This window comes from Schistocerca piceifrons, chromosome 11 (assembly GCF_021461385.2).
Source record: "Schistocerca piceifrons isolate TAMUIC-IGC-003096 chromosome 11, iqSchPice1.1, whole genome shotgun sequence".
NCBI classification, from domain to species: Eukaryota; Metazoa; Arthropoda; class Insecta; order Orthoptera; family Acrididae; genus Schistocerca; species Schistocerca piceifrons.
The window spans coordinates 130,973,820-131,000,839 of record NC_060148.1 but is presented as its reverse complement, the minus strand read 5'-3'; the positions used below and the strand labels follow the sequence as shown (position 1 = coordinate 131,000,839).

Genomic DNA, 27,020 nt, shown 5'->3' with positions numbered 1-27,020 from the left:
AAATCATATTAATCTTTTCTAGTATGTAGGATACACTGCAGTTAAAAAAAGCTGATATAGGTGGGAAGGGTCCAGAGGTGCAGACTGTGAAGCAGTCACTGAAGTGAAGTGTTATATCCTAGCCAGTAATGCCACCCGAGCCCACTGCCAAAAGGTTGGCAGCATCAAAGTCCAGACGCCGTCCGCATAAGCAGCGCCAGCGAGACAGCAAATCGCCGCAAGTCTGCGCGCGCCACCGCTGGCTTCTGGTTTCTTAAGCGCTGGAGTCATGAGTGCTAGGACAGTTCTGTATTCGCCGCTCAGTTGTATACTCGCCACCGAATTGTGTACTTGCTAGTCAGTTGTGTGTTCATCGCAGCAGAGTTGTTGTTTGTCGTCAGCCGATGCTGACCTAGCCGCTTCGACTCGAACTAGACAGATTTCTGTAGACACCGAGTTCACTACTGTGTTTCTGTATCTTCATTAATAAAGATAAGTACCGACTTTTATTTAATCAGAGTGTTTGGGTTTTCATCTTTCTGTTCACTGTTCCAGCGGACCGGTCGGCCCATTATTAAGAGTGTGGCGGTGACTTCATAAGCCGTTTCTACAGCGAATTGCTTGTCGCTACGAACACCACCACAAAATGAAGCACATTGTGTTGGGCAGTATTTTCAGAAACTGGGTGGTCCAGCTGTCTCTTGATCACAGTTTGTCAGTGGCCATTATTGTGGACAGACAACTTGTTGGTTATATACTAAGATGGTATCTGTTCTTTGACCTATTTCAACGCCTATAAGCAGCTAAGGGTGTTCATTTCATTTCATTGTAATTTAGCTTGTTGGTTGTCATGCCCACATGGAAAGCAGCACAGTGGTTGCAACTTAAGTTTGTAGACCACATGACTGGTTTCACAGGTATCTCTGCTTGTAATGGGATAGGTAAAGCTTGTGACTGAGCTGGAATATTTGGTAGTGTGAGGATGTATGGGACAGATCTTGCATCTAGGTCTACTGCAGGGAAATGAGCCATGAGGCTAGGGGTTGGAAGTATGGGTGAAGCAGGGATGGATGAGGATATTGTGTAGGTTTGGTGGACTGTGGGAGGTGTGGAAAGGACAGTAGGTAGGACATTTGTCATTCCAGGGTACAATAAGGGGTAGCTGAAAACCTAGTGGAGAAAGTGATTCAGTTGCTCCAGTTCTGGATGGTAATGAGTGCTCCATTGTGACTGGACAGTGAGAATGTGGAAGGTAGTAGGTGACTGGGGAGACAAGGCATAGGAGATTTGTTTCTGTACAAGGTTGGGAGGCTAATTTTGGGCTGTGCAGGCCTCAGTGAGACCCTTGGTATATTTGGAAATGGACTGCTCATCACTGGATTGGATGGTCATGTGTAGCTAGACTGTGTGGAAGGGACTTCTTAGTATGGAATGGGTGGCAGCTGTCAAAGTGGAGGGACTGCTGGTGGTTGGTAGATTTGATATACCCAGCATGTAACCACAGTGCCACCAACACACAACTTAACTCTTGTATTAGCAAATAATGATAACTTACCTGACTTACATATATGCACTTATTATTTCTGTCTGTTGGTGCACAAGCATTTTTAGCAGTTAAATAAAATATTCAATAGCTAAAATTTTAATGGCAAATTGTTTAACTGCTGTAATTGAAGCATAGACGCATTTTTGTAAGATACATTCAGTCATTATTTGCTGCTGTTGAACTCTGTATACTTTTCTGTTCACTACAAATAGCTGGAATTAACCTTTCTTACTCTGCTGTAAAGTGTCTGTGAAACATAAGTAACAATTTCTGTGTTATTTACTTCACTGTCACTTGTACCTGCATCAAACAGGTCCGTTCTTTTGTAGTGTGTCTACATTGTGAACTGACAACTGCAATCAAATTCCACTCGATTCATGAAATTTTATTAGTCAAAGTAAAAGCAAGGTAACAGCAAAATAATCTGAGATTAATGTTTACAGAATGAAAATTTCACAGTTCAGCTTGACTGGAGTTCATTTTTTATGCTAAACTAAGATGAACTGTTTTACACACTTAGTCTTTACAGTATTAAATTTCCTGATTCTAGAAATGGGTTGATTTTATCTATTATGTGATAATTTTAAAGTCCTTTTAATTTAAGGATTTCAATGTTTAAAAAACTGCACAGTTAATACTTCTTAAACTGCATTCCAATAAAGAAGGACATGCTTAGTTAACATTTTAAGAAGTGCATCAATTACTAACAGGTACAAGGGCTACATTTTAAGAAGTGCATCAATTACTAACAGGTACAAGGGCTATAGGCAAATTATACTGTGTTATTAACTCAATTATCTTAGGATATAGACACAATGACTGGTCAGTATTTATCATCAGAAGGCAAGTACTGTCAATAAAATTCTACATCATTTAGACAAATTTAAAAGTTTACTGACTAATGTGCATTCACTGTACAGTTCTTTACATTGGCACGACCACCACCAAACTGGTTGAAAGCACAAATGGGACAACCAGTAGCCATTTTCAGAGCAGGTTCAACACTGGCTCATTCCAGCTCGAGTGCACCAACAGGCAATGGTGGGCAGGGGTGGCAGCAAACAGCTGACATGTTAACAGTAAGGTAGTATACCTGACCTTACTACCATGACCTCACACTTGTGGTTCATGCATGCAGAGAATGCGTGCCATGGGGCTACATAGTGGGCAGCCTATACTAGCTGTGCCTGCCCGCAAGGGAGTTGATGGACACTCACCAGCGCCCAAGGTCAGCACCAGAGCAGTCTACTGTATAGGGACCTGACTGCCTGCTACTGCTGCTGTTGCTGCTACACCACTTGGGCTATCTGAATCCTCCAAGCTCACTCTATTTTACCTCAACTCAGCAGACATGAACTTGCTCTTTGACACATACTCACATCCTGCCACCCTCCTGGACTCGCCTTCCATTATCAACTGTCCTTTTCCTCCACCAGCACATTTTTTATTTACGTGATTATTTAATGTATTTCACTTTTACTTACCTATCTTCATCATTCTGTACCTCTCTCTGTCATTGGTGTTTCCCATCTTCTTATCTGCTTCCTACCTAGTTATCTGTTGCACTGTTCATTCCACTGCAGTATTCTGCCTTTACTTTTCTCCTTATGTGTCTATCTTCTGTTGACAAACTGGCTGGCACTGTGATGTAATCTTTCACCATCTACTTTCTGTGATGCTTCCACCTTCATCTTTGTCTCCACTTCTCCTCTCTACAAGTGGGTATTGCATCCCAGATTCTGACTGAGCAACCCCTCTTTACTAACCTTCTGCAAGCTTACCTCTGCATCTACATCTCCATATGTACTCTGCAAGCCAATACATAGTGCATGGTGGAGGCTATCTTTTACCACTGCTAGTCATTTTCTTTCCCCTTCCACTCACAAACGAGACAGAGGGAAAACCACTATCCATGTGTTTCTGTTTGAGTCAAAATTTCGATTATGTTGTGCACTGTCCTCACACAAGTTGTAAGCTGGCAGCAGGGGACTCATTCTGCAGTCAGTCACAGGTGCCAGTTCTTAAACTTTCTCAATAGTGTTTCACAATGTACCAGCATGAACCAAAGGTGAGAGCTTGTTCCTGAAAGTGTACTATTTATCACAAACCACTGGCTCCCTGTTACTCCACACCGTCCACATAGGAGCCACGGCATACCTATGCAGTTGATGACTGACCAAGTTATCATAAGCTGGAACATTTTGGCATACACTGTACACAACATATGTGGCAGCCACTTGAGAATCTTCCTCTGGCACACATAAATAGTGGCCATTTGGCCATTGAATTGGCAGGTCAATGAGTTGGTGTTTGCAGTAGTATCGGCTCCTGCCATAAGGCCACCGTCGCCCAGCTGTCATATTGATTGCACTGCCTGGGATCCAGCCCTAGCACTGATAGGCTCAGGGCCTAGCTGAAATCCTTAACTGAAATCCTTCCAGTCAATGAGACATTCCCCATGCCAGATGCCATCATGCAGATACAGAACCTGATGATGATGATGATGATGATTATGATGATGTTTGGTTTGTGGGGCATTCAACTGTGTGGTCATCAGCACCCGTACAAAGTCCCAATTGTTACACAGCCAAATTTTTACAAAGTCCAATCAAGCCACTGTCACGAATGATGATGATAATGATAAAATGGTGAGGACAACACACACAACCAGCCCCTGGGCAGAGAAAATTCCCAACACGGCAGGGAATCGAGCCCGGGACCCCGTGATCCACAGGCAGCAACACTGGCCACTAGACCACGAGCTGCAGACAGTTGCAGGACCAGGTTCCATATTCTGACGCCTTTGTTGCCACAGGCCATAGCCGTCAACCAGTCAGCCTCTCCTACAGCTGAGCCACCTCATCCCACAGCTGAAGCAGGATAAATGGCTGCCTAGGAATGGAAACATCACTGGGTCACCTCTTTGTTGTGCTGAACCGGGTGTAGCAACTGCAGGCTATCTCTCCTCTGCCCATTGTGCACTATGATCTGTGGATTTGAAGTCCCCAACCCTACCTCACATAGGTATGAGTCTACTGTTATAAACCACCGGGAAATAAATTAATGTTTCCAGTATCCTCAAGCTGCTTACCTCCTGTAGTGAACATCAACACCCCTACAGTGAAAATGTCATCTTCCATCCAAGGATTCCCATTTGAGTTCATGGAGTATTTACGTAAAGCTTGTATGTTGATCAAACCTAATGATAACAAATCTGGCAGCACAACTCTGAACTGCTTCTGACCATTTCATATCATTTCATTATGTTATGCCCAGATATTTAATCAGCATGACAGTGTCAAGCAGCACATTGCCGATGCTGCTCTTTCCTCTCTGACAAATGAACCAAAAGTTCCAAAAGCTAGGATAGGGTTTTGTAATTCTATATGCTTCTTTCGCAAGTATTTAGTATTTTTCCTGCAGGTGATAACTAATAGGCAACAATTCCATTTCCCAGTAATTTTATAATTTTTACACATTAATATGTTATATATCTACAGAGTCACTTACTGTATGTAATTGGTGAGTGCTGTTTTGGACAGCAAATAGCACCCACCAACCAGCAAGCTGTAACCCTTTGACTGTTCCGTGTCAGACTACACAAACAACTTTCCTCATTTTCATGTACAAGTTTTCACACAGATTATGTATGTCTTCTTCTTTTCTCACTGATCTCATAAGTGAGCTGACATAGGGAGTCTTGTAGGGCATTCTTTATGTTTGCCACCACCTCTTTTCTTTCACTCTATTTGAATGATTTTGAATATTTCTATGATTATATTCAAGTACAAGTTTTTCATAGTCAATTTTTGTCACATATTTGCAAAATAATAAAAATCTTTTGAATGTCATCATATCCAAAATATGGATGAATAATTTCTTGCACCACTTTAGAAGACTTAGGTGTACTTTACACTGTTTAGATGAGCATGCTGCTTTGAGTGACTAATCACAATGAATTGTTGTAATCAATTACCACACTCAGTTTCAATTACAGGACACCAGTCTTCCAATCTCTCTAAATGCATTTCAGCTTTGTGAAATGGTGATAGCACCCAAATACCTTTCTTGTCCTGCAGTTTCAGAGTGATAAGCTTTCCCGATTTTGACAAGTGGAATGTTATTTCTCATCCATTATAGCCATTTCTTTGTGAATTCACCTCATTGTACCATATGTGCTTGTTGCTCTGTCACAGAGCAAACAGAACAGGGGTTGGGGGGGGGGGGGGGGGGGGGACTCATACTAATTACTGACAAACAAAATATGCCATTTATCCAAATATGGCTGGATTGATGGGACAGTTGTACTTTCAGGTACTCTTGACCCATCTTATCAATGTCTGTTTCTGCAACAACAAAAATGACAAAATCTAGTATATAATTTATCTCACATCACAACTAATAATAATTTCAATAGTGAATCTACTTCTCCTTGCCAGGATATAATGCTTTACTTCCCTGATAGCACTGAAACATCAGTGATTTGTGTATGCAGGGTTTTTGATAGGGCAGAGAGTTTCCTTGAAAGCTTTTCAAAAATGTTGTACAATTTGTCTAGTTCTGAACATATAACCCCTGTATAGACACAAGATGTTGTCATGAGTGGAGCAGTCTCATCAACAGAAGACATTGATCCCCCGGAGTGTACTTTGGTAAAAAATGGTGCTTCCGACAAATGATCAGTTGATCAACAATCACCAAGGATGCCTCAGCTTTAACCTTTTCACTCTAGCCATTAGAAATGAAGGTGCAATGTAAATATACATTTGAGAGAGATTTGTGTCATGACACTTGTTTGTTTTGGATTTTGTCTTTGCTTCATGGGCTAACTGATATATATGGTAATTATTTGTTCTCATTGATTCTCATATTAACAAAAAGTCTGAAGAAACACAGCCAGACATTACTCACGTTTACCTAGGCTCTCTGGTCCAAAGAATATCTATCAAAGGGATTCTTCTTTGGACTTATATTTGAAGAATATCTATCAAAGGGATTCTTCTTTGGATTTATATTTGCATGTTTGTACTTCATTTGTGTTTTGACATTTGGCTGTGTTGCTTCTATATGCAAGGCTGCAGACAGCAGTAAATGTCTTCTCAAAGTTGTTGGCACTGCAGTATTTATTACATGGCATGAAGACTGAAAATCAGCTTGTATGGATTGCAAATCATTCATAAAAGAATCTTCTTCTTCTGAAATATGTCTGCTGATGAATATTCTTCAGAATTCCTTTCCATCATATCTATTTCAGTGTGATAAGTTTTTTAACAACCATCCACCAATACATCCTCCACTCTATAAATGACAATGAACGTCAAAGCTTGTTTATTATTTATGAAAACTTTTACCATGAACAGTGACCTTAACAACAAGATGTAACGTTAAACACTCACATGTAAATGTGATGTAAGAGGACTGAAACTACATTGTGTTGATAGTCTTAGCACATTAGCACATTTGCAGGTAATTTTATGAAACACTTCACTACCAGGTTTTGACATGCTCTGGTTCATTGCTCTACTCTTCTTGGTGAATAATGAACATCACTAAAAGAATATAATTTTTCTAAACAAAACATTTGTATGTTCAGGTAGATGGAAACATAAAAAAATTAACTCACCAGCACTCTATTTAATATCACTTACTGATAGCCCTGTACCAAGATTTTGATTTTTTTTTCTCAGAACAAACTGTTCAAAAATGTCTTGCACCATCATCATGATTCAATAATCAGGGTTTTCTATTTTAATAATTAAGAAAAGGGGGGAAACATCTTTCTCAATACTCTTTCAGCAACTGAAAATCAGTGCACACTTGTGTAATGGAGGCAAACGTAAGTCACAGACATACATGCTGTATTACTGTAGCATGCCACAACAGCTGTCAAAGTAAAATGGCACAGCACATTGACAAATACGAGTATTGTGCTATAATTCATTGTCTGCATTTGAAGCTGAACAATGCTGCAATGCATTGGTGGAAATGTACAGTAAGATGTGCCACACCATATTACATAGTGGTTATATGGTACATATGTTTCCAGAATGATCAAACAAATGTGAATGATGAATGCGAAGAATGAAGTGAACCACCACTTCTCTCCAAAAATACAGGAAACACAGGAGAGGTGGGGGCCCTGGTGGTCAAACAACAACATATCAGAATTGAGGCGATGGTGGAGAAAGTGAAAGTTGGTCACGGATGTTTTCAACATCTTGCACGACATTTTGAAGAAAAAAAAGGTCACCGCCCCTTGGTATTTGTGACAGCTCACACCCATTCAAAAAGCCACAAAACTGAGACAGCGGCAGAAATGTTGGAGCTTCTTTACCCACTTAACCCCCACAGATGAGTACTGGGTGTATAATTCTGACCCTGAGTCAAAGGAACAGAGCAGGTAGTGGAAACCTGTGGATTCACTGCCACCAGAAATGGCTAAAGAAATGACTATCATTGGGTAAGGTGATGCAAAGTGTGACTGCTGCAGTGCACTTTATGCTCATAAGGGTGCAAACTGTCACAGGAGCACACTACCAAAATCTCCTAGTGATGTTATGGGCCACTTTCGACATGAAAAATCGCAGAAAGGTATTCAGGAGGGGGGGGGGGAGGGGGGGGGGAGGTGTTTTTGACTTCTTCCTCCTATGTCCATGAAGAAACCATTGCATGTAAGACATTTCCATATTAGCAAGGGGGTTTTCAAGCAAGAATGTCTCCCGGACAGCCAAAATACCAATTTATACAACTACAGTGTCTGCCACGTCATTAATCAATGAGAAAACTGCATGCACCGAAGGATGAATTTGCTGAGAAGGACTACCACCGTCATGGAAGTTCACGGTCACAAACTCGATTTTTTTAGAAGTGACATTTAAAACTTCATGACTACTCCTGATAAAGTTAAATTCTTAGTGAGGTATGCTGGGTATCCAGTTGCAAAGGGTACAATGTGATTTGTACATGCTATTCAGTCAAGCAAGTCTCTTACAATCCTTTCAGTCTCAGTCCATAACTGCACCAACACTTTATGCAACAAGGATTGTTACCATAGGAAATTTCTGGCCAAATCAGTGTAGACCAGAGACATCACTCACACTTTCAATGATATTGTGAGACACAAAACATTCAAGACTGCCTAGTAGTGGTCACCTGAGGTCAACAACATCAGCAAATGAATGATATCTAAGATAACAGCTCATAGATACCCATAGGAGAATGCAACAAAATTGTATGCCAGAGACCAGAAATTAGGTCTATAATACTCACTTTAAACTCGCCAGTAGGTCCTATGATGACACCTCCAAACTCATTGTCTCCATACACTCCAACCTGACTCACCAGTATCCACCACTGGCTTCTAACCAAAAACTCATCACTAGAGTCTATAGTCCATGCAAGGACTCTACCCTTATAGAGAGAGTGAGGTCACAAGTTCACAATATGGTGATGACAACCAAAGATCCTTTCTTTCAATGTGGATGCACACAATGCCCAACCTCTTAAGGGGATCAGGGACTGCAAGTACAGTGTTCATATGCAGGTTACACTAAATCAGTAGTGCCTGTGTGTTGGTGTGTGTGTGTGTGTGTGTGTGTGTGTGTGAGATTAAGTCATAACCACAAGTTGCTATGACCAAAATAACACACAAATAACAACCTTTTTAGTCACAGGGATATAACAGTGATGTTGCTATCTGCCCATTTTTGTTTGACAGAGCACAATCTTTTCCTCATTGTGGAAGTGGAATGAACAGGAATACAACCACTGTGCTAACTTTTTCTTCTGAAGTGTGAACTATAGCAATGTACTTTTCCCAGACACCATTCTTCCTCTTATGGAGCACACTTGTAATTGTTTGCATTACATCACTTAATTTTCATCTTGGAAAGTCTCACTAAAAACAAGCCTTGTTAGTCCATGGTCTCACAAAAAACAGGTCCATCTGATCCAAAAAATTGGTCATTTTTGCTTTTTGAGTGCTACTTTACAACAGCTACATCACACACTCAACTTCTGAACTACGTCATGACTAGCCTTACACTCCCACACACTTCAGGAAAAGAGAATATGTCAACAAGTTGGAAGCAGCTGCAGCACCACTGTTCTCAGACTTGTCACACTCATGGGCAGTGGGGAGGAAGGCAGCCAGTACAGCACTGACATAAAAGTTGCACTTGATTTTTAATGTATGCTGTCCTCAACTCATACTCGTTCCAATCTCTACTGTGTGCTGCCTTGTTGGAGGCACTGGGAGGGTGTTTCAATCCAGACAGTACAAGACAATCTCCACACAATCAACTTGCCTTTAGACATACCTTTCGAACAACAATACAAATAAGCCTAGCTTAATCACCATGGTGCATGAAGGAAGTGGGCATGGGGATACCTGGAATGGAACCTGGATCAATGGTGCCATTTTTTCTTCAATGGTGAGTCCAGGATTTGTAAAATGCCTGACAATAATTGTTTATGAGTGTGCAGGTAGCCAGGTAGCAATGCACAGCTCAAAAATGCAATCTCACATGTTTAGCAAGGAGGTAGGTCAGTCATATTTTTGTCTTTCTTTGATTTATTCTCATGAGATATTCCATGCTCAGTGGACTGGTGATTTCACTGAACTTGTACCATAATTCTTTCTTGATTTCACTGAGAATAGCAATGTCATCAGCAAATCATATTCCCTATTGAGTTCAAGCTGCTTACTTTGCCTTGTTACCTTTAGGATAGCATGGATGATATTTTTCAAAAATCTGATGATATGTCTCCAGGCTCGCACATCACACCAATTTGAACAGCCAATTGGCTCACAATCATTATATTGACTTCAGAAACTCTGAAGGAATACTATCTTTTAGTTCTGCCTTATTTGATCACAAGTCTTCAAAAGCTCTATTACACTCTGACTCTAATACTGGATCCCCTAAGTCTTACAAACCGACTACCATTTCTGCCTCAGTCATGCCAGCAGACAAGTCCTTCCACTCATAGAGGCCTTCAAATGTACTCTTTCCATCTATCCATTCTCTCCTCTGTGCATAACAGTGAAATTCCCATTGCAATCCTAATGTTCCATCTGACTGCACCGAAGGTGTACTCTAGAAGAGTGATACCTCTCACCACTGCTGAGTGTAATTTGAGGGCTGTTCTGCAGCATGATTTTCCAATGTGTTTTCCAGCTATAAGGTCAACATTCTGGCTATGAGTTCATATTTCTACAAGATAATGCACAAAGACATCACACTGATCTTGTTAACACTTTTCTCTATGTGGCAAGTATGACACAATGGAATGGCCTTTGTATCACAGTCTTAAAATTAAAGTTCTTTCATTCTTATAGCACCAGTGTGGCAAAAACTCCCTTTATAAATTCTGCTCACTACGAGTAGGCACCCAGAGGAACCTATATGGGTTTGTGAGAAATGTTTGCATTCACACAGTACACTTAGTGACATAATTCCTTAAAATAAAAATAAAAAAAAATTGTATGACTTACAACTATATGAGTAGGAAAGTTTGCTTGTACACTACTCATTATCAAAACCATGTTTCATAAACAAATTTTGCAATAAGAGAATTTACAGTTAAGTCAGCAACATTAGTTTGCGGCCAGTAAGATGTTTAGGAGTGGTGAATATATTAGAAGACCATGTAGTACAGTTTGGCCTTGGTGTGCTGTGTTTGCATAAAGGAAGTCATTACCTCAATTTAGAACCTTTTCCCTACTGCATGTAGGATCCAGTCCCCTCCCCCAATCACATGTGAGGAACAAAATGCTAATGGGAAACTGAGAGCCTATGTAAAAATGTAAAAGAAATGTTGGTCTTCAAGCACGGTGTCATGGCTTTATGAGGTAACACATATAGCAAAAGATTGGTTCTTCAAGTACTAATAACCACAATTTTTATACAGCCACATCACTTTTGCATTAACATGATGATAAGAATTCTTACAACATTGATTTGACTGGATCTATGCAGACACTAATTTTTAAATTTATGAAGAAATGTAATTTTCAAACTAACCATTTATTTAAATAAGAAAAAATTTTAAAAATCTTTTCTGAGCCAGCACCAGAAAACTTGTGCATGTACAAATTAACAATGAACATATCTGTATTACTATTATTACAAAATTTATGTTGTTTTCTTATTGTAGATGGACAAGAGTGACTTTATTTTTATTCTTCAGTGTTTTTGTTGTTGTGGGTTTATTACTGTACTTTAAAATCATTTGTACAGGATCTCCATTGTGTGGTATCCTGACAGCCTGGCAATAGATAAGTCTTAAAGATAATGGTTATCAATTCACTTTCCCATCCATTTTAATATTTATTTTATGTGTCATTAAACACTTTTTCTCTCTCCATTCTACAGAGCGTAATGCATCTGCTTTGAGAAGCTACTGCTGGTAACCTGCTGTGGTTAGTCTGATACACTCATAGTCATGTATTTTGTTACAGAACTACTCTGTCTCATTAAAAGTATCTGGACACCTCTGGACACCTATAAGTGTGTGTTAATATGGGATGTGTCCTCCCTTCACCTTTTTGATGGCTTCAACTCAGCTGCAGACACTTTCAATGAGATGTGTAAATGTCTGTGGACAAACAGGAGCCCACTGTTTCTCAAGAACAGAAACTGGAGAAGGTAGTAGTGTTGGGTACTGGAGTCTGGAGTAGAGTGAACATTCTACCTTATCCCAAAGGTGTTCCATTGGGTTCAAGCTGGGGCTCTGGACAGGTCAGACCACAAACCATTTCCTCACAGATGCTGCTCTATGACAGGGTGCACTGTCAAGCTGATACAATCACCACCTTCAAACTGTCCCTCTACTCAACACAGTAAATGATGCTGTAAAATGTGTTCATACCCCTCAGCATTTATCATTTTCTTAAGAACAATAAAGTTCAAATGGTTCAAATGGCTCTGAGCACTATGGGACTTAACATCTATGGTCATCAGTCCCCTAGAACTTAGAACTACTTAAACCTAACCAACCTAAGGACAGCACACAACAATAAGGGAATCATGCTCTAGCCACAGAAAACATTGCAATACTGTAACATAACTTCCTCTGTACATCATTGTCGGCGCTACAGTTGGCGACAGGAAATGTTCTCTCAGCACTTGGCGAACCCAAACTCTTCCACTGGATTGCCAGAGGGCATAGCATCATTCCTCACTCCAAATAATTTGTTTACAGTCATCCACCACCCAGTGGCATCGCTTCTTACACCACCTATAGCACTGCTTTGCACAGACTACAGAAATGTGTGGCTCATGTGGATCTGCTCGACCATTGCTCCCCATTCTCCCCACAGTCAGTGGGCTAGCTGGACTGCTGGTAGCAATCTGGAACTCACAAGTAATTCCTTCCACTGATTTTGTGTAATTTTTAAAAACCACCCTCTACAATGCTCGACAGACACTGTCTGTCAGGAGGTGTGATATGCCCATTCTCGAATAAGTTGTGGTTGTTTCTTCGCATTTCAATTTCACGATAACTCCACGAGCAGTCGATTTGGGTAGCTTTAGAATGGCTGTAATGTCCCTGATGGATTTGTTACTCAGGTGACATCTGATGAGTAGTCTGCATTCCAAGTCATTGAGCTTTCCTGACTGGTCCATTCTGCTGTTACTACCTCTTTACTGACAACACAGTATTCCCCAACTTATTTTCTATTGGCAAGTCCATCTCACACGATCAATTCCATATTACTTTTCACCAGATAGTGTGTGTACATTAAAGTCTCCAGAATAAAACTTTTACTCTGCTGCAGAGTGTCCACTGATTTGAAACTCCTGACATATTAAAAGTGTGTGCCAGACCATAACACAAACCTAGAATCTTACTTTTCACCAGCAATCCTCTTACCAATGCAAATATCCCCGCAAGACTATGACCCACCCTCATAGCTCTACTTCTACCAGTGCCACTTTCCTACTTTCCAAATTTCACGATGCCCCTACAGACATTGCCAGACTAGCACACCTAGTAGACTACCAAGAAATACCTCAACCACAACTTACAGCTGTGCCAAGATGTTTTGTTATAGCACACACTTCACTGCAGAATGAAAAATTCATTCTGGAAATAATCCCCCAAATGTCACTTCTCCACAATATCCTTTGTTGCAGGAGTGCTAGTCCTGTTGGACACACATGAGAACTTCTGTGAAGAGTGGGAGGTAGGAGATAGGTACTGGATGAAGTAAAGATGTGAGGGCAGATAGTGAGCTATGCCCAAATACCTAGGATGTTAAGAGGATTGCTGGCGAAAGGTAAGGTTCCAGGTTTGAGTCTCGCAAGGAGAGGTCCCCAGTGGTGGGGCACACTTTTGAAATAATCTATATAGTGACATAGCTTATGGTCCAAGGAGCTATACCCTGCAGTCATTCACCCACATGGGCCCTCGTTTGTAAGTAATTGAAAAAAAAAAATAAATAAAATAAAAAAAAATAAAATTCAGAATTTCACATAATACTCTATATTTTATAGCTTTAAATACAGTATTAGTTTACAGGCTTATTGCATAGCTTATGGTTAATGTAATGACTTCATATGCAAGAGAATGTGGGTTTGAATCTGACCAGGTAAATAAGAAACGTTGTATTTTTAAATTCTTATTGGAATTATTTGTATTATTATTTTATTTAATTAATTGGTTTGAATGTATTTTTTTTCTATTCCTTCATCATATCATATTAATCATCATATGAAATACATCATTTGCTCTAATTTCTCTTGCTATAAGTCTTCTTCAAGAAGAATATAATAATTCTAATCCCAAAGAAAGCAAGTGTTGACAGATGTGAAAATTACAGAACTATCAGTTTAATAAGTCACAGCTGCAAAATACTAACACGAATTCTTTACAGACGAATGGAAAAACTGGTAGAAGCCAACCTCGGGGAAGATCAGTTTGGATTCCGTAGTAATGTTGGAACACGTGAGGCAGTACTGACCCTACGACATATCCTAGAAAATAGATTAAGGAAAGGCAAACCTACATTTCTAGCATTTGTAGACTTAGAGAAAGCTTTTGACAATGTTGACTGGAATACTCTCTTTCAAATTCTCAAGGTGGCAGGGGTAAAATACAGGGAGTGAAAGGCTATTTACAATTTGTACAGAAACCAGATGGCAGTTATAAGAGTCGAGGGGCATGAAAGAGAAGCACTGGTTGGGAAGGGAGTGAGACAGGGTTGTAGCCTCTCCATGATGTTATTCAATCTGTATATTTAGCAAGCAGTAAAGGAAACAAAAGAAAAATTTGGAGTAGGTATTAAAATCCATGGAGAAGAAATAAAAACTTTGAGGTTCACCGATGACATTGTAATTCTGTCAGAGACAGCAAAGGACCTGGAAGAGCAGCTGAATGGAATGGACAGTGTCTTGAAAGGGGGATTTAAGATGAGCATCAACAAAAGCAAAACGAGGATAGTGGAATGTTGTCAAATTATGTCGGGTGATGCTGAGGGAATTAGGTTAGGAAATGAGACACTTAAAATAGTAAAGGAGTTTTGCTATTTGGGGAGCAAAATAACTGATGATGGTCGAAGTAGAGAGGATATAAAATGTAGACTGGCAATGGTAAGGAAAGCATTTCTGAAGAAGAGAAATTTTTTAACATCGAGTATTGATTTAAGTGTCAGGAGGTCGTTTCTGAAAGTATTTGTATGGAGTGTAGCCATGTATGGAAGTGAAACATGGACGATAAATAGTTTGGACAAGAAGAGAATAGAAGCTTTCAAAATGTGTTGCTACAGAAGAATGCTGAAGATTAGATGGGTAGAACACATAACTAATGAGGAGGTATTGAATAGAATTGGGGAGAAGAGGAGTTTGTGGCACAACTTGACAAGAAGAAGGGATCGGTTGGTAGGACATGTTCTGAGGCATCAAGGGATCACAAATATAGCATTGGAGGGCAGCGTGGAGGGTAAAAATCGTAGAGGGAGACCAAGAGATGAATATACTAAGCAGATTCAGAAGGATGTAGGTTGCAGTAAATACTGGGAGATGAAGAAGCTTGCACAGGATAGAGTAGCATGGAGAGCTGCATCAAACCAGTCTCTAGACTGAAGACCACAACAACAACAAGTCTTTTGTACTTGCAATCCTTGTCATGTGATTCTGATTACTGTTATGTATTAACTTCCATTTTATCACACCATATTTTTGTCCATGTTATTCCATTTATTATTCCTATTTCTCCTTTTGCTTGAATTTCATTTTACTTATGATCCCTGATTTCATTTAAATCATCATCCACATTATTTTGTCACTAAGTGTCTGTATGACAGTTATCATCCAAAAAGATGTACATTTTGTAACAAAAGACACATTCTCAACACCATTGCACCATCAAAACAAATATATTATTTCATCTTTTTTTTTTTTTAACTGACAGATCAGCATTTTCAATAGTTCTGACATTATGATAGATAAATAAAAATAATTAAATCCACATGCGCAAAGATTCCAAGTGGAAGAGAATGACAGGAAGAAAAAATAAAAAGAGCAACTGAAGAAGTTAATACACTGATTAAAATGACGTGACAAAGGAATACAAATAAATATATTACATGTAAACCAGTTAACTAACAAAAATAGTGATCAAAGTCATTTCAATAAAGATTTACAAATAGAAGAAAAGTTTCAATGTTTCTGACAATATCAGAACCCACATCCTTTCGCATGTGAGGTCAGTACCTTCACCACTGTGCTATGTGACCACTCTGTAAATTAACACTATTTTCGAAATATCATGCAAAATTCCAAAATGTTTTTGTTGGTTCCTCGCAAATGAGGGCTTGCAAAGGTGAATGGCTGCAGGGCATGATTCCTTGCACCTTACCTACATCACTGTCCAGACTGCATCGAAAAGTCAATCCCACTGTTGGGACCTCTCCTTGTCAGCCTGCCACAGCTTTAATCCACCATGAAAGAACACTGAAGTATTTGATGTGCTACAATTATCTGACATGAACCCAACTGAGCATGCTTGGGACTATTTGAACTCACAATGTACCACAGAAGGGACCGTCCTCACACACTGGATGACCACTGGAGAGCAGCTGATAAAGACTACGCAGACCATGGGAAACCAAACATGCTGCTGTACAGAGGATGGTAAAACATGGTACTGAAAGTGCAAATATGGACAGGGAAAAATGTGATGTAGCTGAAAAAGATCTCAGACTATCAGACCATCTCTGCCAAATAACAACAGTAAAATCAGGCATCGAATCATTCCCTAAACTACAAGCCTACAAATGACATCTATCAGAAATCAAAATAAAAGATTTTTTAAAAGAGCTAGAAAAACAAAGCTGGGATGAAATGTATAAGGTAACCAATGTAAATATGAAATTCTCTAAATTCTCCACATTATTTAAATTGAACTTTGAAAAGCCATTTCCAAAAGTATGCATGTCTGTATCAACATCTCACAAAAACAGATGGATAGTAGCAGGTATTAAGAAGTCCTCCCAAACACTTCGGTTCAATGAAAAAGATTTGGAATGATCCAGAATTCTTAAATTTCTATATCAGATACAAAAAGATCTACAGGAAGGTGTTCATTGCTGCAAAAACGTCATTTAATGACAAAATAATATGTAATGCAGAGAATAAAAGCAAAGCAGTCTGGGATGTTATAAAAAAGAAAATGGGGGAGAGGCAAACAAACGCAGGATAACATACTGCTAAGGGAGGGGGCTAAGGTAATAAATGATCCACAACACTTACCAAACTACATAAACGAGCATTTTTCAAGATTTGCAGAGAAGTTACAGCAAAAATTCCCCCAAACAAACATAACACCTGTAAATAATGTTGCACTAAATACAATGATATTACTTCCAACCACAGAGAATGAAGTCAATAAAACTGTTCCAAAACTAAAAAATAAAAAGTCACTAGTCTTAGACGAAGTACTAATGTGTGTACTGAAACAATGCACAGGGATCATACAAGGCCCCTTAACAAATATAATAAATGAATCCTTCACATCAGGGACATTTCCAGAGCAGTTGAAACAGGCAAGAGTTGTACCTTTGCTTAAGAAAGGTAATGCAGAAGACAGAAAATTACCAGCACATGTCCCTGCTGTCAGCATTCTCAAAAATAATAGAAGAAATTATAAAAGACAGATTAATGAGTTATCTGAGTAAATACAATCTTTTAAGCAAATCACAGTTTGGTTTCCGAAGTGGCAAAAATACTGTCTCAGCCATAGTGGAATTCACAAAAGTTGTACTTGATGCTCTTGATAAAGATGAATGTGCCACAGGCACATTTTTGGATCTTCCTAAGGCATTTGATACAGTCGACCACAGGATTCTATTAAATAAATTAGAAGCATTAGGAATAAGAAGGGTAGCTAATGACTGGTTTCAATCATACCTAACAGATAGGCATACTTCAAATATATCTAAACATTTAGTAAAACAATTATCAGAATCACATTACATTAATATAGGGGTTCTGCAAGGTAGCATATTAGGACCAATATTGTTCCTGATATACATCAAAGGCTTTCCGAGTACTGTTACTCATGATGAAAAATTGGAAAACCACACTTAATATCCAAACGAATTCAAATAATATCACATCACAGCCAATACAGATTAAGTGTGGAATATACCAAGGAGACTCACTATGTCCTTACTGGTTCTGCCTTGCTCTGAACCCACTATCCAACATGCTAAATAATACAAATTATGGATACAATATTACTGGAACATACCAACACAAAATCACACATTTGCTATACATGGATGATCTAAAACTACTGGCCGCAACAAATCGACAACTCAACTAATTACTAAAGATAGCAGAAGTATTCAGCAATAACTAACAAAAATACTGAAAACAGAATTGACCGCAAGAAACAAGACAAAAGCTATAAATACCTATGCTATACCAATATTGACCTACTCATCTGGAATAGTGAAATGGAGTAACACAGACCTAGAAGCACTCAATACACTTACACGATCACAATGCCACAAATATAGAACACATCACATACATTCAGCAACAGAAAGATTTGCATTAAGCAGAAAGGAAGGAGGAAGGGGATTTATCGACATAAAAAACCTACGTTATGGACAGGTAGACAATTTAAGAAAATTCTTTATAGAACAAGCAGAAACTAGCAAAATACACAAAGCAATCACTCATATAAATACAGCGGCTACACCATTGCAATTTCATAACCACTTCTACAACCCTTTAGGTCACATAACAGATACAAAGAAAGTAAATTGGAAAAAGAAAACACTACATGGCAAGCACCCGTATCATCTAACACAGCCTCACATCGATTAAGACGTATCCAACACATGGCTAAGAAAAGGCAATATATACAGTGAGATGGAAGGATTCATGATTGCAATACAGGATCAAACAATAAACACCAGATATTACAGCATGCATATTATTAAAGATACCAATACCACAACAGATAAATGCAGACTTTGCAAACAACAAATAGAAACAGTAGATCACATCACAAGCAGATGTACAATACTAGCAAATACAGAATACACCAGAAGACATGACAATGTAGCAAAAATAATACATCAACAACTTGCCATACAACATAAACTAATAAAACAACACGTTCCCACATACAAGTATGCACCACAAAATGTACTGGAGAATGATGAATACAAATTATACTGGAACAAAACCATTATAACAGATAAAACAACACCACATAACAAACCTGACATTATACTCACCAATAAAAAGACGAAATTAACACAACTAATCGAAATATCCATACCCATTACAACAAATATACAGAAGAAAACAGGAGAAAAAATTGAAAAATACATCCAACTGGCTGAGGAAGTCAAAGACATGTGGCATCAGGATAAAGCTGACATCATACCAATTATACTATCAACTACAGGAGTCATACCACACAACATCCACCAGTACATCAACACAATACAGCTACATCCAAACATATATATACAACTACAGAAATCTGTAATTATCGATACATGTTCAACTACCTGAAAGTTCCTAAATGGAATGTAACATATACCACACAGTTAAAAGGAAGTCACGCTTGATCAAGGTCTGCGTCACTTTCCATTTTTAACCAGACATAACGTCTGAGACAGGAAAGAAGAAAAATAATAATAATGATTATAAAACATCCAACATTCCACATAACACCTTCACTTTTTTTTTGCTTCTTTTTTTTCCTTTCTAGAAATATTTACCACCAAGCTATGGATAACACAATACTAACACCTCTTCCTCTTTCTGAGCTCAACATCTCACTCATTATGGAGGGATGCTGACTCAGTTTTTTCAGAATAGCAAATGGGAAGTTGCAGTACAGAAAATGGCATATGGCCCAGAGATCACCAGTGTGTGTGTGTGTGTGTGTGTGTGTGTGTGTGTGTGTGTGTGTGTGTGTGTGTGGTGAGTGAAGTGTTATGAAACAATGTGTGTGCAGTGACTGATAGTGAGATATGAGTGAACAGTGTGGCATTACATTACTTAATACGTTATTTATAAAGAAAAGTATACCAGGAGTAAATCTAATGATAGTCTCTAACTAGAAGTCTGTAAATATATGTGTATGCGAATTAGCCTATTTTAAATTGATCTAAACTTGTAAATACTATGACATGTCCTATAGCCTTGTAAAAAGAGATCTATGGATGAATAAAGCTACTACTACTACTACTACTACTACTCCTTTTACTACTGAGCAATACATCCCATTTCACAGATATAGAGTTTTACATAGACAGCATTTATTTTGGTTACTATTCTGTTGTAAATTTCACAGTTTAGTTACCTTTCCCTGCTGCCCTCAAATCCAAGCCCATATGTATTCACAGATGTGCAGGGGTGTGCACGTTTTTTTCAGTTTATGAGGAATATCCCTTTTATGTCATTGATCCAGGTTGGAAGATCACATGATCTTAAGTGGGAGGACCTAGTGTACAGGTGAATTTCCATCCATGATGTGCACTACTCGGTATAACTATCTGACAGTTCCAAAATGTGGCTTCACTGTATTCTGAATTCTAATTTTCTGACTGAAAGAAACTTTGCAGCCACAATAGGTAAATTTATAGGCTCAGGCAATTTTCTGCATATCTAGGTTCATTTGCTTGTCATTAAGAGAGCAGATTTACCATGAAGCCTCACCTGCATATCCTATCTGTACAGCAAGTCTTGTCAGTTTGGCCTGCAGTACAGACTTCTGTTTCTTCGATGTCAATGGACGTCCTTCTTCTTGAGAGCCAGTGTAACCTCGGAACCTGCCCATTGTTGAAACTGATGCTGATGGAACATCTTTACCGGCTTCTGCATACGGAGAAACAAAACAACAATTTTGGTCACTTTTTATAAGAAACATAATTACAGACTAATAATTCTAAAAAACAGTATAATATTATTTTTAAAACAGTCATGATCACAAAAAATATTTATTAAAATGGTAAATGGTTTCAATCAATTATGATCACCTTCACACCATTCCTTGAAATACGGTACCAGTAACATTACAACTTAGAGGTACACAAAAATAATGTAAATTAAAAACTAAGACCACTAAAATCAAACAAAATTAATGAAAAGATTTATATCCTAGGATGGTGAGCAGACATGGCGGGCAGAGTGCCCATATGTGCCAAGACACAAATGTTGACAGCAGAATAGTGTGAGCACACAATGGTTACATATGAGGAACTCTGCCCAATGCATGCCACATGAAATTATTAGGAGCCAGTGAGAAGAAGCCTAAGACAAAAATGTATCAAAAATATTAGAAGTATAAATCTGAGTATCAAAAAATAGAAATAATACATTTAATTACAACAGCATTAACTACTATGAGCGGTAGTTAATCCGTAAACCAATAATAAAAAGTAGGTACAGAATCCAATTATAAGCAGCTATGGGAACAAAAGCTGCCCTCTGTGGTCAGTATGTTAAAGTACAAAACAAACTGTAGGAACACTGTCACAGCAAAGATGATTAAAATTGATGCCATTGGTTGTCACAGAGATGGCATTATGAGCATTGACATGGTATGTCCCTGGGAAGCACATGATGAACCAAAGATGTAATAGCAAAATGGCAACAAGCAGACACTGTCAGTCACTATAGAGATGACATTTCAGTGAAGCACTTATGTGTTGAAAAACAGATGCAATCAGTTGTATACATTCAATGAGCCACCAGGAATCGATGAACAAAAGAGTCACACGTCCAGCACGCATCTGTGGTAATCCAGATGTCATGCCAGCATTCTAATGGTGACAAGAAGACACCACTGGGCATAATGGAGATGATAATGTCAGTAAACAATCCAATGTATGCAGATTAAAAAGTAATTGGCCTGGAACTTGACCACTGAAAATATATACAATGGCCAAAATGATCACTAATGGAAATAAGGATAATTTGAGACAGCATATACACTATATGGATCATGTAGCCCAAGCATAAAATGAGATTGAAAGCAATATTATATCTTTAGTAAATGGTTTTTAATGTCATTTTATTTATTCATGCTTTCAGCAACCTACTGCGTCTCTACACATACAGTTTGTGCTCCACCTGCTGCCTCCACTTACCACATTTTGTTTTATTTTATTGGCCTTAGTTCTTAACTTACATTGTTTCTGTGTGCCTCCAAGTTGTAACATTATTTGTATTTGAGAGATTACTCTGAAGACGACTGTAATCGACTGAAACCAGTCAGATGGATCATCATCAACAGTGTCGCATAACCTCACTTTATGAGACACAGCGGAGAAGTTTGGCATTTAAACCAGGGCACTGGCACAATGTCTGATGATCAGGAACTTTATGCCAGCCAAATACCGGCAGTGAAAATTTTCTCCACCATCAGAATTCGAACTGGCATACCTGTGGGTTGAGCGCCACCACACAAGTGTGCGTTTGTATCGTCAACCATGGATCCTGGTTAATATTCAGTTATGTACGTGAAATTTCAAACAAAATTGAAAGATAGCCCTTTTGATGAACCAGAGGTCTCATGTTTACTTCATTATGTAGTAAGTATTATTAAGCAATTTCAAGAATGGCTACACAACAGAATAGTAGTACTATTCTTTTAGGATCTGTAGGGTTTGAGAAATACATTTTATTTGTGAACAGACCAGACTGCTTCCACAGTTCAAATTTTTGACTCCTATGTCACAAGAAACAACTACAGTGTGTAGTCCGGATCATTCCCGTTCTTTTATTATTCTTTCTAAGAGCTCACTATTTATTGTGACATTGAAGGCCATAACACTGGGTGATTAGACTAAGCTGTTCACCCTTAATATTTCCAGAACCATTTAAGACATCGTAATTCCATTTTCACTCAGACAAACTATGAGATAGCCCTCACTAAACAGTATATGTGTCTTTTTGAAGCTGTATTAATTACACTTTTCCTTTTTCAGATGGAATGGCAGTAATTTCTTCTTCTAGTTCTAGAAGAGATGAATTCAACATAATTTTTCTCTTCAAAATCAGTTACTAGCTTTAGATAATTACAATGTTTGATCATTCCAGGTCAAGTGGACCATGGGTTCCTAATTGACCAAACTGAATGGAGCTTTGTGGGAAAGTTCCACCATGTCTTGGATGGGTATATATGAGGGTGTGCTGAAAAGTTATGTCTCCATATTTTTTATGTGAAAACTCTTAAAGCTTTTTAAATAACACAAATGTTATTAACATTCTAAATCTTTATTCTTTACGTCTACTATTTGCAGCTGTCTGTCGCTAGAGGCCTCCGAGTTGCACCGTGTAACCTGATGCCATGTAACGAAACTACGTCAGTGTGTGAAAAACAGTATGCTGTAATAGAGTATGAGATTCAAAGAGTTTGTCCACATATAAAGCACCCTCTACTTCATTATGGCAATGCCAGACTACACACAAGCACTGTGACATCTGCAACAATCAAACACCTTGAGTTCACTGTCATCGATCATCCTCCATATAGTCCTGACGTTGTCCCATCCAATTTATATCTATTTACAAAACTTGAAGAAAACCTTCGATGGCTTCACTTTAATATTGATGAAGTGGTGCAAGCAGAGGTGAGGTTGTGGCTCTATCAACAAAGTCAAACATTCTACAGTGATGGTCTCAACAAATCAGCCTCTCATTGTGAGAAATGTGATCACCACCAGGGTGACTATGTTGAGAAATAAATATGCAGACCTGAGGAAAAAAGATGTAGAACATTAACAAAGTTTGTTTTATTCGAAAATTTTTAAGTTCTCATATAAAAAATTTGTAGTCATTATTTTTCAGCACAGGAATATATTACTGATTAAACTTTTAAGTACCCTGGTGACAGCTGTACTTTTTCAAAAACGCCATAAAATTCATTGTACAACTTGGAAAGCAGATCTTTAACCAACCATAAATGATAATTATACAGACAAATTCAGCCGAGACTTGATGAATAACACACTGACTCCTTGTGCATTTGCACAATAGCCTGCACCCTCCTCTATCAGAACACCACACTGGCTAAAAGTGTCACACTTTTTATCCAAATTACATCCTTGAAAAGTTAGAGTGCAGCTTATATCTGCTACATCGTCTTTTTGCAAACAACTGCTGTAGAAAAATTAAGCTCACATGCAACACTACAACTAGCACCCATAGCTAAAACTGGTGACAAGGCATTTCATTACACAACAATGCAAACTTTTACCAGAGTTATATTGGTGTTAACATTGTATAGGTCTATCAGTACTGTTTTGATAACTTATAATGCTGTTTCAGTTGGATACCGGCAAGAGAGCCTGATTTATGATGATATGAATGACCATTTGGAGTGAAAAGCATCATCAAGCCAAGGAATTGGGCTGCTTCAGAAGAAAAATGGAAGAAGGCAGTCTCAAGGAGAAAATTATTCAAGGGACTGAAATGTGCCATGTATCTGGAACTTGAAGCTAAGTTTCTTTCCTCTGTGCAAAATAAGAGAAAATATGGGACGTATATATCAAATGAGAAACTATTCAACTAAAGATCTCAGACATTGCAAAAGTCTTACACATGTGACAACTAGAATTTTGTGTGTGTATTGCTAGGTGTCATTGATTTATGTGGAGAAATAGTCTTGCCCTCCAACTAAGTGCTACATTAGCATAGAGAATGCCAGCAGATTTTAAGGAGAAGGTGGTCAGCTTCCAGCATTATGTCATCCTGCTGATAAAGTGCCAGTCCTACCTTTTTCATCAGACTGGCAATGATGAAAAGATGTCAGTATTTTCTGACATGCCAAGCAATATGACAGTAAATATGAAAGGGGCAAAAAGTATCTCATTAAGAGGAACTGAGAATGAAAAAAATGGATTAACTGTGATGTTAGCTGTTACAGCTGATGGGAAAAAGTTATCACCTTATGTCATTCTGAACAGAAAAGCTATGCCAAAAGAAAACTTTCCTATGAGCTTAGTGATTCACTGACAAGAAAAGAGTGGATGACAGCACAACTGATGGTTGACTGGTTGTGTACAGGTTGAAGTTGCAGACCTGGGGCACTGCTTGATAAGAGAGCTGTGATAGTTTGGGATGCTTTTAAGGTACATCTAACTGCTGAAGTAAAAGATAAACTTGCAGCACAAAAGACGGATCCTGTTGTGGAGGAATTGCTTCAAAACTACAGGTATTAGAATTAGATGTGGTCATAAACAAACCATCGAAGGACAACCTCTGAAAAAATGTGTTCAGACTGGCTCCTGGAAGAAGACCACGTTCTCACACTGTCTGGTAGGACTAACAAGACACCAGTCAACCATTTGTGTGAGTGGATTCTTCCTTCATGGTCCTCAATATAATAAGAGTTCATTATCAAAGGATTCAAGAAATGCTACATAGCAAATGTGCTGGATGACAGTAAAGATGATGTACTGTGGAAAGAGAATGAACAAAGTGATATGAGTGTTAGTGATGAAGTGAATACTGGCCCCGATAGAGATATTTAAGAAAAAATATGTTGCCAACATGTTGTATCAAATGTTACAACAAATGTTTACAGAACATACCTACACCTCACATGTAAATACAAATAAATTTTTGGTAATTTTCTCTTTGCAATCATGTGCAGCTAATTTTTGCAAAAAATCTTTTTTCTTTTTCATTTATTCCTTGAAATTTGGGGCATAGTTTATATGCAGTGGCATCTTATTTTTGGGTAATACTGTATACACATTTGCAAATTTGATGAAAACATTTTGTGTGCCAAATTTAGGATAATTACTGCTTATTGTCAAGAAACATCACTCATAGTTACTGCTTCTCATACACACTGTATATGTTCAAATGTAACAATGAGTAAACAGTACGTCAAATCAATGAAACCTGCTTTTATATCAATGAATATACAAATGTAATTATGTGCAAAACAACTTCTAGGCAATAAGCAGCTCTAAAACAAATGGAAATCCATGCCTACTTATGAATAAAATTACCTCAAAAGTTTTTGTAGATTCATCCCTGAATAAATTTTATACAATATTATTTATAACATTATACTAGAAAACATTGTTGAACATGATGAAATACAGAGTTAGAACATTGTTTTAATTTTGCTGTATTCTTAAAGCTTTAGAAGGTAGATAGTTCAATTATACAACCATGTCTACTTGTAGATCAATTGATCCCCAGAAGATTTTGTAAATTAATCACTGAAATTTTTTGTACCACTATTTAAGATGTTATTGGAAACACTATTAAACAGTGTTAAAACGTTTGTATCCCATCGTTGACTGATTAATTGATTGATTGACTTTTTATTGATCCAGTAATATTATACAGCACAAATTGTACAATTGATATTGAACAGGCCAAAGAGAAACTGACGTAATATGTAATCTTAGCACGTAGTAGCAAATTACAATTAGGTACATAATCTTACAATTTAACTTTTAAGTAACTTTTTTGTTATATATTCAGAAGTACTTTTATGGAATAGAAACAGTGCTTTACTATAAATGCCTCTGGTTCACTTTTAAATTTTGGATACATAGTGGTATTTATTTCCCCCGGTATCTTATTGTGTAGTATTACTCCAATGTTAATTATGCTCCTGTGATACGCTGTAGTTCTTTTTAAGGCCAGATCATTGCTAGAGCTCTTTATTGCTTTCTAAAAACCTTTATGCTGTGTGCTGAGTCTCTGCAGAAAATGATCCCACATCAAAGCAGTTAGTGGAACTTTGCATAATATGCCTGCAATACTATTGTTTTGCTTGTTGTAGACTTTAATAATATTAGACCATAGCACACAGACAGCAGTTTCCTAGACAAGTTATTTGTGTGTTAAAGTTATACATATTTCTTTGAATTGCCAGTTCCTCTATGGTGTTGATTTTATTATTACCTTGCTCTTAAGTGCTTTTAAAACTTAGATTGGACCTTGACTTTACAGAAAATGGCCAAATTTGTTCATACTGTAACGCCCCACTGATG

The 27,020-nt window shown here is 38.1% G+C and overlaps 1 protein-coding gene across 1 annotated transcript in view; it reads right to left on the bottom strand.

The window, feature by feature from the left end:
* LOC124719793 (plasma membrane calcium-transporting ATPase 2-like) overlaps positions 1–27,020 on the bottom strand; it is a 570,459-nt gene that overhangs the window by 359,777 nt on the left and 183,662 nt on the right. Inside the window, exon 7 of the mRNA XM_047244989.1 lies at positions 20,716–20,874. Coding sequence (XP_047100945.1) covers positions 20,716–20,874 — 159 coding nt within the window. The remainder of the gene's footprint in view (positions 1–20,715; positions 20,875–27,020) is intronic.